At 37.9% G+C, this 16,411-nt stretch overlaps 1 protein-coding gene across 1 annotated transcript in view; it reads right to left on the reverse strand.

Moving 5' to 3' along the window:
- Nucleotides 1-16,314, reverse strand: part of LIG6 (DNA LIGASE 6) — a 29,500-nt gene extending 13,186 nt beyond the window's left edge. Inside the window, exons 1-10 of the mRNA XM_088212261.1 lie at nt 13,912-16,314; nt 13,509-13,626; nt 13,297-13,378; nt 12,691-12,793; nt 12,518-12,614; nt 11,804-11,906; nt 11,478-11,606; nt 10,866-10,913; nt 9,922-10,019; nt 9,751-9,816 (exon numbers count right to left, since the gene is read on the reverse strand). Coding sequence (XP_088068387.1) covers nt 9,751-9,816; nt 9,922-10,019; nt 10,866-10,913; nt 11,478-11,606; nt 11,804-11,906; nt 12,518-12,614; nt 12,691-12,793; nt 13,297-13,378; nt 13,509-13,626; nt 13,912-16,222 — 3,155 coding nt within the window. The 5' untranslated portion in view covers nt 16,223-16,314. The remainder of the gene's footprint in view (nt 1-9,750; nt 9,817-9,921; nt 10,020-10,865; nt 10,914-11,477; nt 11,607-11,803; nt 11,907-12,517; nt 12,615-12,690; nt 12,794-13,296; nt 13,379-13,508; nt 13,627-13,911) is intronic.
- Between the last annotated feature and the right edge of the window lie 97 nt (nt 16,315-16,411).

Raw genomic sequence — 16,411 nt, forward strand, 5'->3', positions numbered from 1 at the left:
AGTGAAACGGAGATGGCGGGTAATATGATATAAGTTGCAAAGATTGTGGAAGAGAAGCAAGTAGACCTAGTCAAGTGTGTTGAAGAGGCTCATGTGTTTGGGGAGAGTGATAGTTGTGTTTTCTCGAGCTACACTTTGTTTGAGGATGTTGTCAGCAAACTACTTCAGATGGTTGGAGTTTTAGCGGAAGGGGAACACATGGACAGTAGGTTTGAGCCTAACAATAAACACTTCCATCTTGCTCTACAAGTTGGAGAGAATTCAAGCAATGGGGAAACGGTTTTTGGAGTAGGGGAGTGTCTCAATGGCGAGAATTCGAAGTAGGTATTAGAAAACGTTCAAAAATTGAATGAGCTAGTGGGAGTTGTGTTTGAGGGTTTCAAAGATAGGGTGATGGAGTTGTTCAGGGATATTAAAAGGAGCCGCCTCGAAAAAAAAGGGAGGAGATTGCTAAAAGAAAGGGAGGGAAATTGGGCAATGAGGTGTCGAGGAAAATGCGGAGACTGATATCAACGATTAATTATGATAGAGCCAAGAAGAGAAGGGAATGGTTGTAGGAAGGGTTGATGAAATTTAATATGTCTGATAAAACAATTTCATGGACCGTGAGGGGATTGAATGACATCAAAAAGAGGCAGATCATCGAAGGTGGTTTGCGTAGGTGGAGGCTGGAATTGGTGTGCCTACAGGAGACAAAAATGGAAATTCTTGATGATAAAACAATAGGGAGTTTGTGGTGCTGTAAAGAGGTGGGTTGGCGAGCATTACCCTCAACTGGTGCTTCTGGGGGCATTGTCATTATGTGGGATGACAGGCTGATGAAGTGCAAGGACTGCACTGTAGGTATTTGCACTCTATCTTGCATTTTCAAAGATTGCAGGAAATGAACATAATGGATGTTTACTGGTGTTTATAATAAAGGTGGAGTCAATGAGAGGGTGAAGCTTTGGAAGGAGCTTGAAGCTTGTAAGGCTAAGTGACAGGGACCCTGGGTAGTAGTAGGGGATTTCACCATGGTTCTGCATAGATTGGAGCGGTCAAGTGAGTCATATCATAATAAATGTGCTGATGAGTTCAAAAATACCATGGAAAGACTTGATCTCATTGACCTTCTGATGACTCCCAGCATGCTCCAGAATTGACAGGTTCTTAATTTCAATTGGCATGCAATTTATTTCTGTTAATCTGTGTCAGAAAAGCTTAGCAGGACAACATCTGACCACTTTCCAACATGCCTGGAGGCGAATGGCATCAGTTGGGGCCCTTGTCCTTTCCGGTTTGGTGTCAAATGGCTTAGGGTGATTGAGTTTTGTGACAAAATTAAGGTTTGGTGGGGGGAAACCAACCCAAATGAAACGGCTAGCTACAGACTTGTTCAAAAGTTCGTTTCGTTGAAAAAAGAAATAAAGAAGTGGTGCAAGGAGGAAGGTTTTAAAAATGAACTTGAGTGGAATTCCCTAATGGAGGCTCTAAATGTTCTGGATGTCAAGGAAGAGGAGGGTTCAATATCGGTTGAGGAGGTGATTAAGAGGGAGGAGTTGAAAACAAAAATAGGGGAATTTATGTAAATGGAGGAGGCTAGCTGGAGACAAAAATCTAGAGGAAAATTGATTGAAGAGGGTGACAGAAACACCTGGTACATTCATTGCTTAGCCAGTCACCATAGAAGAAACAATTTTATTGGCTCCCTGTCGTTTGGTGACGAAGAGATAAAAGGCAATCAGAACTTGCAGAATCAGGTCAAACTTCAATTTGATGAGCTATTCACTGAACAGATGAAAATGAGACCTAGTCTAGATGGTTTGTCATTCAATTGTCTTGACAGGAAAAGCAGCTTGGAATTGGAAAGGAATTTCACAAAAGATGAGGTCATGGATGGTTTGAGGGCTTGTAATAAGGATAAGGCCCCTGTCCCTGACGGGTTTCCGATGGGTTTTTTGCAGTTGTTTTGGCCTGTATTCAAGACTGATGTGATGAAAATGTTTGAAGAATTTTATAGCTATGATAAATTTGCAAAGGCTATTAATTCTATTTTCATTGTGCTTATTCCTAAGGTGAGTGGTGTGGTGTTGGTGCATTACCCATTAAATACCTTGGATTGCCTCTTGAGGCGAAGTATAAGGATGTAAATGTATGGAATCCGGTATTGGATTTATTTGAGAGGAGATTAGCAGGTTGGAAGAGAAATTTTCTTTCTAAAAAGGGGCGGCTTACTTTGATAAAAAGTAACTTTCTAATTTGCTGGTGTATTATCTTTCATTGCTCACCATTCCGGCTAGCATTGCTTCAAAAATAAAAAAGATCCAATGTCGTTTTTTGTGAGGGGAGGAGGGGAAAAGAAAGTATCATTTGATAAGGTGAGAGGAGGTGAAAAAAAGCCCATGAGGGCTGGGGGTTTAAGTTTAAGATCAATTAGGGAGAGGAACATTGCCTTACAAGGAAAATGGTTATGGAGTTTCAATAGGGAGGAAGGAAAATTGTGGAGAAGAGTTGTGGAGGCCAGGTAGGGGGAGATTGGTGGTGGTAATGCACTGAAAGGCAGATTTAGACCCTATGGGTTGAGTAATTGGAGAAAAATCAGAGAGGGTTATAACAAATTCGCTGATTGCTTGAATTGGAAACTGGGAAGTGGTGACAGCATTGGGTTTTGGGATGATACTTGGCTGGGTGACGCCAAATTAAAGGATTGTTTTCCTTCCATCTTTGCAATCGCTAGGTTTAAGGAGGCCTACATGAATGAGATGTTTTTGAGATCTTGTGAGGGTGGAGAATGGTGTGTGCGAGTGGGAAGGATTCTTCAGGATTGGGAAGTGGAGAATTATTGCAAATTGCTTAATTTATTGGCTGGTTTCAGCCTACGAAATCGGAAGGATGAAAGAATTTGGAAGCTGAGCAAAGATGAGATTTTTTCTGTGAATTCTTATTACAAGCACTTAATTGGTCAGGGGGCTGGGAATGTTGGCAGATTTCCGCATAAACAAATCTGAAAAATATATGCTCCGCCTAGAGTGGCTTTTTTTTTGCGTGGGAGGCTGCTAGGGAGTGTATTTTGACTGTTGATATGCTTAGAAGGAGGGGGAATATTCTGATTAATAGATGTTTCTTGTGTAAAATAGAGGAGACCTGTAATCATATTTTGTTGTGGTGTCTTGCTGCCTATTGTATCTGGTCAATAGTTTACTGGGGTTAAACTAGGTAGTGGCTGGGAGTCTGAGGGAGGAATTATGGGCTTGGGGTTGGGTGTGTAAAAAGGATAGATTGTTACGGTTAATTCCACTTTCTATTTTTTGGGTGGTTTGGAAGGAAAAAACACTTGAGAGCCTTCGAGAGTATTGAAAAAGATTTTACTGTTATTAGAGACACATGGATTCATACTTTTGGTTCTATGATTTTGGGTCATGAGATTAGAGAGTTCGAGAATTTTGGAGCTGTCTTTAATCTTTTCATTGACTTGTAATTACTTGTATATAAGTGTACCCCCTTGGTACATTGTTAATAATACTGTTTTACTTTTATTTCAAAAAAAATTCCTAAGATGAGTGGTGCTTCTTCAATCAAGGATTTCCGCTCCATTAGTTTGGTTGGCAGTATCTACAAGCTAATTGCAAAATTTTTAGCTAAGAAGAATGGCAAGAGTTCTGGACATATTGATTGGAGGTCCGCAACACGCCTTTGTTGGCGGCCGACAGATTTTAGATGCTGCATTTATTGCAAATGAAATTGTTGATGAGATGCTTAACAAGAAGATGAGAGGTGTGATATGTAAACTTGACATGGAGAAAACATATGACAATGTGAATTTGGCTTTTGTCGATTACATGCTTAAAAGATTGGATTTTGGTGAAAAATAGAGAAAATGGAGGACCTTCAGAATTTTTTCGGCTTACAAAAGGATTGAGACAAAGGGATCCATTATCACCACTATTGTTCATTGTGATATTGGAGGCTTTGAATAAAATGTTTCTAAAGGCTAGGGAACAGAACCTATTTTCGGGCCTGCATGTTGGTACTGGAAACTGTAAGGAAGATATCACACATCTCTTTTTTACCGATGATGTCATTTCTGTAAACCGGAGATTACTGCTGTGATGAGTATTAGATGTATTTTAATGGGCTTCCAAGTTGTTTCTGGGCTGAAAATAAATTTTTCGAAGTATGAATGGGTTGGGATAAGAGATGTGGAGCATCAACCAAATTTGGCTGAGGTTATGGGCTGTAAATCTTCTAATTTGCCGATAAAGTATCTTGGTTTACCTTTGGGTGCTAATTACAAAGATCAAAGGATTTGGGAGCCAGTAATCAGCCATGTAGAAATGAGGCTTGCGGGATGGAAACGGGGGTTGCTCTCCAAAGGTGGTCGTTTGACGCTTGTAAAAAACACACTAAGTAACTTGCTAATTTATTACTTATCCTTGTTCACTATTCCGTGTAGTGCAGCCAAGAAATTGGAATCCATCCAATCCAAATTTTTGTGGGGAGAGTGTGGAAGTCAGGAAGTTTCACTTGGTTGCTTGGAACGAATTGAAAAAACCTATACAGGAGGGTGAGCTAGGGATTTGATCTTTGATCGAGATGAATCATGCTTTGCAGGGTAAGTGGTTATGCTGATTCATGAATGAGGAAAATGTTATGTGGAGGAAAGTGATTGCTTCCGAACTTGGGCTGGATGAATCAGGGTGGCTGACACAAAGGGGGCTGAGAGCCCACAGCAAATGTTTGTGGAAAAGAATTGAGGATGGCAAAGCAAACTTTCTAAATCAAGTTAATTGGAAGATGGTCGAGGAAATAGGATCAGTTTCTGGAATGACCAAAGGTTGGAAGAGGGTCTGCTCAAAGATAGATTTCCCACGATCTATGCTATTACCACTAACAAGGCAGCTCGTGTTTCTGACTGTTTTGCGAGAAACCAAATTGGTGGCGGAACATAGCAGGTGGTGGTGATGAGTAATTTAAATGATTGAGATTTGTCAGAGTATGAAAACTTGATGAAGGTCCTATTTGGAATTAATTTGGGCGATAATGAGGATAAGCCTTGGAGGAATATCACTAGAACGTTTACGGTAAAATCCTGTTACAAAAAATTGATGCAGAATGAAATTACAGCACAACTGTATGACGGTTCAAGGAATCCATTCCCGTTCAAACAAATCTGGAAAGTTAAGGTGCCCCCTCGGGTTTCTTTTTTTGCTTGAGAAGCAAGCAGAGAGTGTATCTTAATAATTGATAAATTAAAAAGGAGATTTACTTTGGTTAATGCATGCTCTGCTATCTCTGCAAACAGGCCAAAGAGAGTAGTTGTCACCTTCTGCTTCACTGTCCTGCTATTTATCTGTTGTGGTGTGAGATGTACAGATGCCTAGGGATTAGCTGGGTTATTTTGGGCTCGATAAAGGGTGAGTTTGGGGCTTGGGAGAGTATGGAAGGATGCTGTATTTTGGCAGACATTATTCCTCTAAGTATTTTGTGGTTTGTGTGGAAAGTAAGAAATTGTAGAGTTTTTGAGGGGATAGATGACGCAAAGGTTTTGTTTAGGAACACATTTTATTTGAAGGATTAAACTGTAAATAACCGTATGTGATTTGCACCTTTTGGTGCGATAGCAATTCATTTTATACTTTTATTTTTAAAAAAAGGTGTACGGCCATTAAGTTGACCAACAAAGTAGGAGGGGCACGCAACATCTAAGATTTTAGGTTCATAAGCTTAGTTGGTTGTATTTACAAGCTAATAGCAATGTTCCCCACAAGGTGAATGAACAAGGTCATGGATAAGGTGATCAAAGAATGTCACCATGCTTTTTGAGAGGCAAACAATTTCTTGAAGCTGTTGTGATAGCCAAAAAGTGGTAGATGAATTGGTGAACGAAAAGAGGGAAGGAGTGGTATGCGAGCTCGATATGGAGAAGGCTCACGATCATGTGAATTGGAGCTTCATGGACTATATGCTCATGAGAATGTGTTTTACGAAGAAATGACATTATTGGATTTAGTCCTGCTTCACTACTACGTCTTTTGCGATAATAGTCAATAGAGGTCCATTGTCTTTCTTCCAGGCTTCTAAAGGGTTAAGACAAGGTGATTCATTATCTCCTTTACTTTTCATTATGGTAATGAAAGCTTAAATAAAATGCTTATAAGAGTCAGGGAGTGTGATCTATTCAGAGGCCTTAAAACGGGTGGGGGAGATAATGCTGAGGTCATCCACTTATGTTTTGCTGACAATGATATGTTATTCTGTGGGCCGGATAAGAGATTTAATACTCAATCTCAAGTGTGTTTTAATCGGTTTTCAAATGGTCCCAGAGCTTAGCATCAATCTTGTCAAATAAGAAATGGTGAGAATGGGAGTTGAGAGAGATTCAAATAGTTTGGCGAGGGCTTGGAATCAAAGGGTTGTTAATTTGTCAATTAAGTACTTGGGACTACCTTTGGGAGCTAATTTTAAAGAAGTGAGGTCGTGGGATCTGGTGGTGCCTAGGTTTGAGAAAAGGTTAACAGGGTTAAAGAGTCTTCTCTCTAAAGGGGGAGGGACTCATGCTCCTCAAAAGCACGTTAGGTAACTTACTCATTTACTACCTGTCCCTCTTGACTACTCCCATGACTGTGGCTAAGAAATACAAAGCAGATTCTTATGACTGACTAAGATGGTAGAAGATGATATTATTTAATGACATGGAACAAGCTCAAGAAGCCACTGTCCTTAGGTGGTTTGGGATTGGGTCCATTATAGAGATGAATGTGGCCTCACAAACTTAGTGGTTGTGGAGGTTCATGAAAGAGGAAGGCATGCTTTGTAGAAGGCTGATAGCAACAAAATTTAGTATTGAGGATAGTTGGTGTTTCGCTAGAGCAGGATCAAGACCGCATGGGAAAGGTTTGTGGAAAAAAATCAAAGTGGGCCGAGACAAGTTTCAGGTGTGCATCAAGTGGAAGGTTGGCAAGGGAGATAGAGTCAGATTCTGGAAGGTCTTTGGTTGGAAGACGGTACCCTCAGAGACCAATACCCTCAGATCTTTATCATAGCTCACAAAAAGATATCAAGAACTATGACTCTTTCATGGAAGTGGGACGGGGAAAAATGAACAGTAGGTTTTTGTACCAAGAAATCTCAATGATAAGGAGATCTGTAGATATGAAAATTGTTAAGTACTATCTCCCTTGTGACTCTGGATGAGAGTAACGACAACCCTCAATGGTGTCTAACAAATAATAGGTCTTTTACGGTCAAGTCTTTTTATAACCATTTGCTCAAGCATGAAGAGTGAAACTAAATTTCATTCAGACAAATTTGCATGGGAGGCTGGCAGAAAGTGTATTTTGATTATTGACAAATTGAGGAAACAGGGCAAGTTATGATAAGTGCTTGTTATTCTGTAAAAGGTCTGAGGAGACTAGTAACCATGTATTACTATTGTGTCCGGTGATGTACAAGCTTTGGACTATGGTTTATGGGCTTTTAAGTAACAATTGGGAGGTAGCAGAGTCAGTGAGAGACAAAATTTGGGTGTGGAAGAATATCAGCGGGCTAAGAAAACAAGTAAATTTAATTCAGCTCACCATTTTTGGCCAGTTCAAAAGGAGATGAACAAAAAGGTTTTTGAAGAGGTTGATGATGTGAATGATTTTGATTTAATTATGAATAGATGGTTCCAGACCGCTGGATTTTTGTTACAGAGTCATTGTCTCTACTCTATAGAGAATTTAGAAGACCTCATTGATACTTTAGTAGACATGTAAATATTTTATACATGGGTTGACACCCCCATGATGCCAATTTTTAATAATATTCTTAAAACTTTATATTTAAAAAAAAATGTTGACCAGTAAAATGGCTGATGGGGCTTTATGGTCTGAAGAACAGTTAAGGGGAAAGGCTTACAAGGGGAAGCTCACCAATCCAGATATTTCCAAAAACAGAATGCAGGAGGCATCACCTACCTTCAAACAACTAAGACAAATGAAAAGATAATAAAGTTAAGAAATGGCTTTCTAGGGGCCTTGTCAGTTGAGGTAATCCTTGGTTTAGGATCCAAACTGTTCTCGTGCAACTCATACTCAGCCTAGACCACCTTGTGCCACAAAAGAAGTAACAGATGGGAATATTAGACAAACAAGCCTGGATAAAAAAGACACTACCTCTTAAAGAAAACAACACATATTTCTAACCCAGTAATCAAGCCTCCCAGAAATCGTACTCTCCACAGGCTCTTAAAGAGACTCTACCTAAGGGTTACCAAGAGCACCTAAATAAGTGATAGGCCAAGACAAGGCATCATAATCAATCAGCTTAGCAAGCCTAAATTATCCTCAGCATTAATCCCCACAAGTCCACTCTTGGAAATGTTGGTGTATAGCTCTGAAATCCGCTCAAAAACCTGAATTTTATTAGCAGAAGTTCATATGATAATCCAATTGCAAATATCTAAATAATATAAAGAATTTGGAATGATAATAGCACGTAATAAGAAACAACAAAAGAAGATCCCATAAACAGGCATTATAAAAATGTTGAAATTAATAAATCATGTAACTCATTTTCTATTTTCATTACCATACCTAACGCTGAATAAAAAGCAAAAACATTGTGTAATGCAACCATTCTACTTATGCACCAAGCTAGATATAATCTTTAGCTCTTTCTTTACCGGAAATGACTTTTCCCATTAAGCAAGCTAATACTTGATCATCAGCCTATGTTGCTTGGACTCCTTAATTTACATGCAATCGAACACAATATGACATTGGTATTGGTGTAGGATATCTTTCCACAACTTGATGTGCATGCCAGACACTTGATGATCTAGTGCCAGAGGTTTGGGTATATGATAATATGAAGATACTGATGAAAACTCCAAATTATAAGCTGAAAGCAACATCTAGATGAAAATAATACATTTTCTTAATTTTATAATCTTGAACTTCTTTGTTTATTAGATACTGAATCATTTATACATTACTGATTACTATCTTTTCTTATTGACTGTGAATATTAGGCTCCCTTTTTGTGCTAAAAACTGTATCTTTTATGCACACGAAATTGTCATAGCTTCCAAAGAGTCATAGTAGTTCTGTTTATTTTTCAGATCAAATGAATCCAACTACTCGTACCTAATTGGCGGACTCTTATTGACCCGATCCTCGTACATTTGACCATAAAACTGTTGAGTAAGACAATTAAATCCACACCCCTAACCAACAATTAGATCCACGGCCGAGCAACGTAGGTATCAGCATGAACTTTGCTGCTACTAATTATTCGTTTGCTGCTCAACTATTTTATCTTCATTGTATTCCCTCAGAATTAGAAAAAAACCATCCAAAAAAAGGAAGTTAAATCATTATTCCGTAATTAAATGATATGCTCATAAATATATTCATTACTGTAAATGGATGGCCAACTAGCCTTCTAAATTAGACTTTGATATAGCTCTTAATTCTCTTTCCCTGAAACAGTATATATAGTACAATTTTTTTGAGATAAAATCAAGTATATTAAGAATATAAGTATATATAGTACATGATCAAATCCCAGTGCAAAGTACTAGTAATGTTAAAATGAGACATCAAAGCAACAGAACCATTAACTCCCAGAAACAAAGGAAAGAAAATGCATGCTAGTAGACAGTTTGTTGAAACTCTATTATCAGGAAGATCTACTGGGTGCTTACGGAGATAAAACAAGAGGGCCCTACAACACAAGATCAATAGATGAAATATTTAAACAGAGAGAATATTTGCTAGAGACACTTACTTATATTCACATGTAAAAGCTTTGCTTTGAAAGAGCTTTAGAGCTTGTGGAACCCCATTAGCAATTCTAATATAATAAAAAGAAACATGAATAATAGAGCACGTTATCAAGAAATACCAGTGATATCCGGTAGAAATGATGATTCAAAATGGACAACAGAAGATTTCGTACTTTGCTAGCATTGGTTTAATAGGTATTCCCGGAACCATTGACAAAGTTGTTGAGGAAAATCCAACGCCTTTTTCAATTATAGAAGGAACAAGAAGATCCTGTTCACAAAGACAATATGTTCAAGTATGACTTTGTAACTATAAACAGATACATGTGGTGTGTGTGTCACATGTATAAACGAAAATGCCTATTCAAAATATTATAAGCATTTAAACAAGATGATCTCTACAAAACAGCTGGTAGAAATACCAACAAGAAGTTTGCAAGTCAGTGTAACTTATAAGACAATATTTTTTAGAGAAAAAAGAAGAATACTAGGGTCGTCTGTTTTGTTTATTTTTTTCTTTACTTACAAAACAAGTGAACTTATAAACTCTTAAAAGAATAAGAAAAAAAAATATATGTTTGAATATTATATTTTTGTTTGACTTATAAGCTCTACATAAATAATGAATACTTAGAAAAGAGTGCTTATAAATAAAAGTATTGATATTATTACTAAAAAAAGACACATTAACAAAATTTTAGTACGGTTAAAATTGGACACTTTGGTAAATTAGTACTTTAGTAATGGTTCCAGCCCATGAGTTTTTTGTTTGATGGTCAGCCTCTTAACAATGAAGAGAATGTAGGAAACCACACAGATATTTTGGTTTCTTGTCAAAATCTGCCAAGCTTCTTTGTACTTCGGTGACACCACCTTGATGCCTGGTAATACCACAGAATCCAGAGACTTTTAAGAGCTAGCAAAACATGTAGCCATTTTCTCTTTTTATAACAATATATACAAATTCAATTACTTTGAGATACACAGCAACAAAGAAAGAAAATATATCTGACAGAAAACTGAAGCTAATACATCAAATCATTAGTTCAGTAAGAAAACTTCATATGATAGAAGAAAAATTAGTTTATTTACAATAAAGGAACCTAGAAGAACTTACCAAATTAGGAAGTATATTATATGCTTCAACTACTGCAACAGAAAGGCCCTAGAAAGTATCCAAAACAATGAAATTAGTAACAGGAACATTCATGGTTTGCCTTATTCAAATTCAAGCAGTGTGAATTTTTTGACAATTCAATAACTGTTCTTTGGTTTTTTGTCATTTTACATTACACCTTAATTTTTTAGAAAACTTATTCGCATGTCCAGTCTTCCTGAAACATACATGCAGAATCTTTCACTAAAGAAATCAAAATAATTGGGTGAGTGATAGGGGGATCCAAAAATTTACAAGAGTCTAAAAACTAATGACTCTATATGACAGAAAACAAAATCACAGTTACTTAACTGTCACTGCAAATAACAATCAGAGGCTTAGATTAGAATAAGGTCTAACCACAAGGGATGAAAGAGCAATTTATTCTAAATTCCATATAGATATATATATATATATATATATATATAATGAAGTAAAGGAGTAATAATTTCTGGGATTTGAACCGAAGCCTCCCTACTGAAGAAGCCAGGAAACAACTAGAATACCATTTTTTTTTTAAACCATAGAATACCATATGCCTTGGACAAAGTTGAATTATAGTTAAATTCGAACCTGAAGCTTTTCTTTTAAATCTTCTGTTTTTTCTTCAAGTTGGGAATTAAGAGACAAATTCATAACAACAGCTTGAGCCAGTGCAGGCAGAACCGTTCTCATCATTGCTCCAATTCTCAAATTCCGGACCTGAATAAAGCACAGTTCTCATAAAGAGTCAATTCAAGACCATTGAATATTTGCAAGAAAACTGCATATTTAACAAGTCACAAGCACATTTCTGGTATAAGTGGACTGAATATGCTATGCCTAAAGTGGGTAATAAATACAATGTAAGAACCCTCATAATAGATATCTAAACAAAAGATGCTTTGGGAGAATCTTACCAAGGTCCTAACAAGAAACTTAATCTCCTTTTCTCTACAAGAACGCATGAGATTAATTATAAGGTTTTTCTTCCGGCTGGTACTTTGACTACCTGTTTGTGCACTGATGAATTCTATATGAGAAAAATAAGATAAAGGTAGGATTTGCATAAAGAGCATACACATAGTATAATTGACGTGACAAAATATGTGCATGTCATTACAAGTTAGTGATGTGGCATTATAGAAGGTATATCCTTTACTGCAAATGGTACTTGGTACAGAGTAGGCCATTTGCACAATCAGATCAAAAGAAATTCAACTGTCTGCTTACACTTCCTTCAATACCTAAAGGACTTCCTAGCATGATACAACACATTCAATCTAGAATTATGCAATCCTTTATCATCGCCCCTCAAAAGCAGTGAAAATTTTCTCATCCATTTGTCTAAAGGATTCAAGTTGTTTATTATCAAGTGAAAAATTCTAAATCACTCATCATCAGGTTTCTTCATGAAATCCTAAATATCAGAAGCTTTTTAAAGGTTATTGGACCTTAAAGAGAAATTACTATCCACAAAACAGCCCTTGAGGGAAACAAACTGTTACTGCCCATGCTCCATGACATGCTTTCATACAAATGCAAATTACAATTGCTAACTTAAGTTGATTGTATCTATGTGTCATGAAGTTCTAACATTTTCTTGTATGAACAATGGAATGGATTGCTCATACCTTATCTTTCGGAGTGTAGAAAATACCTCTCGAATTAGAAGTGGGGGAGGAGGAGCAAGTAACATCTGTCTTTGTCGGCATACTTGAGCAACATCCCCTTAAAATACGATGGAATATTTAGCAGGCTACCCAGAATACTAGTAAGAGGGGGAAAAGAAGAGATACTTTCCTACCAAGGTCACCCAAGTCATTGTACATATCCCTTAATTTAGATCGGTTTGTCCCACAAGCCTCCTCCAAAGCTGTCGTAACTAAACTTCCACCAATATTTAGTTCCTACAACAATGAATACATCCTATTTCTTGGTTTACATAACAAAACCAAAAGAAATGAATAAGTCATGATTATGATCTAAAAAATGGACTGTTAAGCACAATTTTATTTGCCATAGCCAGTAGATAGAAATGGCATAGAAAAGATTGAATAATCAGTTGTAGGAAACAAAAAGCAAAACCATTAAGACTGCGACAAACTGAATATAGCCTACAATATTTTCAATTTGCATTTTCACAATAGCATTATTCAGCCAATGACAAACAGCCCTTCCTGAATATATTAGCCTTGAGACAACCAAAAAAGAACCATAACCATGAGACATAAGGAAGTAAATTCCAAAAGAGAAATGATCCATCTTTGAGAATAGAGAACTGCAGCATGAAAATTTTTGCATAAAAATCTAACACTCATAGCAGACTAACAAGATTAGTTCTAAACAAATGTAACCACGTAGATAAGAACACCAAAAGAGGACAAAGGATTAGAGAAGAAAGTAGACTAACAATATTTTCGTGGTCAGAAGCAATCTTATTTGTACACAGATACACAGCAGGCAGCACATCTTCAGGGGACAACGCCAACAAACTGGTTCATGCCGAAACAGTTTTCAAGCAAGGAAAAGTAGACTGATCAGCTGTTTCCAGTACTATACAGTGTTATCCATGACCCAGAAAATTTTTTAAATGAAATAGCGAAGTGATCTAAAGCAGTTAACCTTCTAAACATGTTGCAAAGCATAGAAGTAGCTCTAATCTTGCCCTTTTCACCCTCAACCAGGTCAAAAGTTCGTGCAAGATGGATATATGGAGCAGGTTCTCCATCCCTCCAGCATGCTGCCCAGACATCTCATTAATATCCAAGAATTTTACTCAGAAAAAATTGCAAACTATGTGCCTCATATTAAGAACTTCCAGTAAGCTTCTAAAGCGAAGATAGCTTGTATGCTTTAAATAAGGAAATTGAAGTGACCATTAGGTTAATAAAACGTATTGAGAGTAAAAAAGGAATATTCTAGAAATCAATTAATTTCTCAAAGCCACAACAAGTTGAAGTGATATAGGAATTTGATAACATCAACTATAAGGTTAAAATTATAAACTTCTAAATAGGACACCAACCGTGCTCAATAGGTTTGTATTTCTCCGGAGGTAGTGACACCAGAGTAGTATTTACATGTTCTCTTGTGGAGTTAGGCTTGGATGAATTATCCATATGTTGTGAGACATTCTTCAGGGGAAATGAGCAGTTAGCAAAATGCTGAACCTGAGCCGAGCCAATAGAGATAGCCAATCTTTCAGCATTTTCACCAATGTTATCCTCTGGATTACAATAATATATATCAAGGGCTACATTAATGTCTCCTTTAGTCTTTTGCAGGATACTAGCAGCATAGCTTCTCAATGATTCATTGCCATTTAATATCCCAATAAATTGATCTATCTCTTCTTTGTACTGTACTGTAGCATCATTTGGGACTGGATACTCATCTGTAACGCATTCCTTGGTCTTAGAGCCACCTTCATCCGTGTGAAATTGATTAGGCAATTGTTTACTGAAGAACCTGGTTATCGTAGATTGCTTAGGCCCGGAAGATTCCAGTTTAGTACTAGATTTTATTTTTTTGTTTGGCTTATTGTCAACAATATTCTTTCTTTTTCCAGGTGAAATGCTGCTTTTCACGGAAGTTTTAATGTTTAGGGACTTGCATACTTGACTTAGATGAATGCCTACCCTTTTATGAGGACTATTCTCAACAGAAGCTGGTTTTAGAAGCGGCACAGTCTCGTTTAGCAAAATGGTTTGTGATGCAGCACCAGAAGTTGAACAAGCAAAGACTTGCTCATAAAACAAAGTTTCGTGTTCATAGAAATTAGAGGCAACTTCAACAATATTTCTTCCCGACTTCCCAATTAAATCAAGTATCTGCTCTTGGGTGACCCACGTGGGCAAACAATTACGAAGTTCCCCAATGATTTTTTCGGTTTCCTCATCATTTACTTGTAAAGTGGAAACTCTTAAAGAAGGTTCCACTGATAAAATTGTATCATCCAAAGTATCACCAGGATCATTCTTCTCAATGGTTGGTGCTTCAAATGAGCTCCCCTTCTCTTGGTCTGGCTCATTCAGGCCAATGCTAGCATTCATTTCAGCCTTTTCACCATGTTCACATGATTTGAGATAGAAACCCATTAAGAAGTCTTTCTTATTAGCCATTTCATCGACAAGCCCTACAAAATGTTTTCGCATTTTAATCGCATGCTTGCTATCAATATTCTCAGCATCCATACCAACAGTAGGGATCACCCTCTTTGGTTTCAAATATTTCACATACTCTCTTAGTTCATCATAATTCGAATGCTCACTATATGGTACAAGATGAATCTCATAAGAATCCTTGCACCTGACTGCAAACTTATTGCGCTTCACTTCATAAGTCCACCCAGTTGGCACAAAACCAACAACCTTTTCATAGCCTTTCTCAACCATAATATCCTTCATTCTCACAAAATTCGGTCTAAAATAGGGCCAAGTCTCGCCCAACACATTCCACCCAACAACATGAACATCACTCTCCCTCTCATCTTCTGTAAATATCTCACCATCCCCATATCCTAAAACGCGGAAAACTGCCATTTTCCTTGCATCCACGTGAATCTTTCTTTTACATCTCCTTGCAACCTCGGTCAAAATCTTTTCTTTCCCGACAACATAAGTAGCAACAAGAAACAAAACTCTCTTCCTCATCGCACTAAACTCCCCTCCTATCCTATCTATGACACTGACCACATAGTCAATCGACTCTTGTTGCAAAGGAAATACAAACTTGGGATTGCAATAAGTAGTATCCAAGAAAATCGCGTCGCACCCAACAAAGCCGCTCAAACAAGTATCCGATTTCATGGACTCGGAAAACCTAAAATCACCTGTATGAACATATCTTTCAAAACCCCCGTTTTTCAGGGGAACCTTGAATAGGAACTGGACTGCTCCTGGACAATGGTTGGCATCAACGAGAGTAACCTCGCAGCCATCAATTACAACGGGCTGTTGTAAAGGCAAGGAGAAGATGAAGGGTGAGGAAACTTGAAGGACGTCGATGAGGAGGCGGGAGGTTATGTGGGAGCAGAAGATGATGCCTTTAGACCAGGAGGCAGAGAGGCCGGCGTAGTGATCGGAATGGAAGTGAGAGAGGAAGAAAGAAGCGGAGAAATTAGAGGAGGAAGGGAAGCGAAAAGCGTCTACGAGGAAGCGGGTGTTAGGGATGAGTTTGGAAAGAGGGAAAGTGGAGGGAATGGGATGGAAAGAAAGGGAGGGATCGGGAGTAGAGGTATGGGAAGAGAGGGGGTTGAGAGCGGTGACATAGAGGCGGCAGGAGTCTAGGGTTAGGGTTTTGCCGTTGGGAGTGGCAGTGGGAGGAGAAGAAGCCATAGAAGCGTGTTGATTATCCGAGTAGCATTTCTTTCCCTTTCTTGATTTCTTGATTCCTTTCCGCCTACAATTTTTTTCTGGGGAAGCGGCTTATAATATACTGTTTTCGGGTCGGATTCGGGTCTTGCTATGTTGGGCCGGAGAACTGAGGATTGCTCAGCCTATGGATCTTTTCAATTATTTTAAAAT

Source organism: Carica papaya, chromosome 1, assembly GCF_054855325.1.
Source record: "Carica papaya isolate Zhongbai chromosome 1, ASM5485532v1, whole genome shotgun sequence".
NCBI lineage: Eukaryota > Viridiplantae > Streptophyta > Magnoliopsida > Brassicales > Caricaceae > Carica > Carica papaya.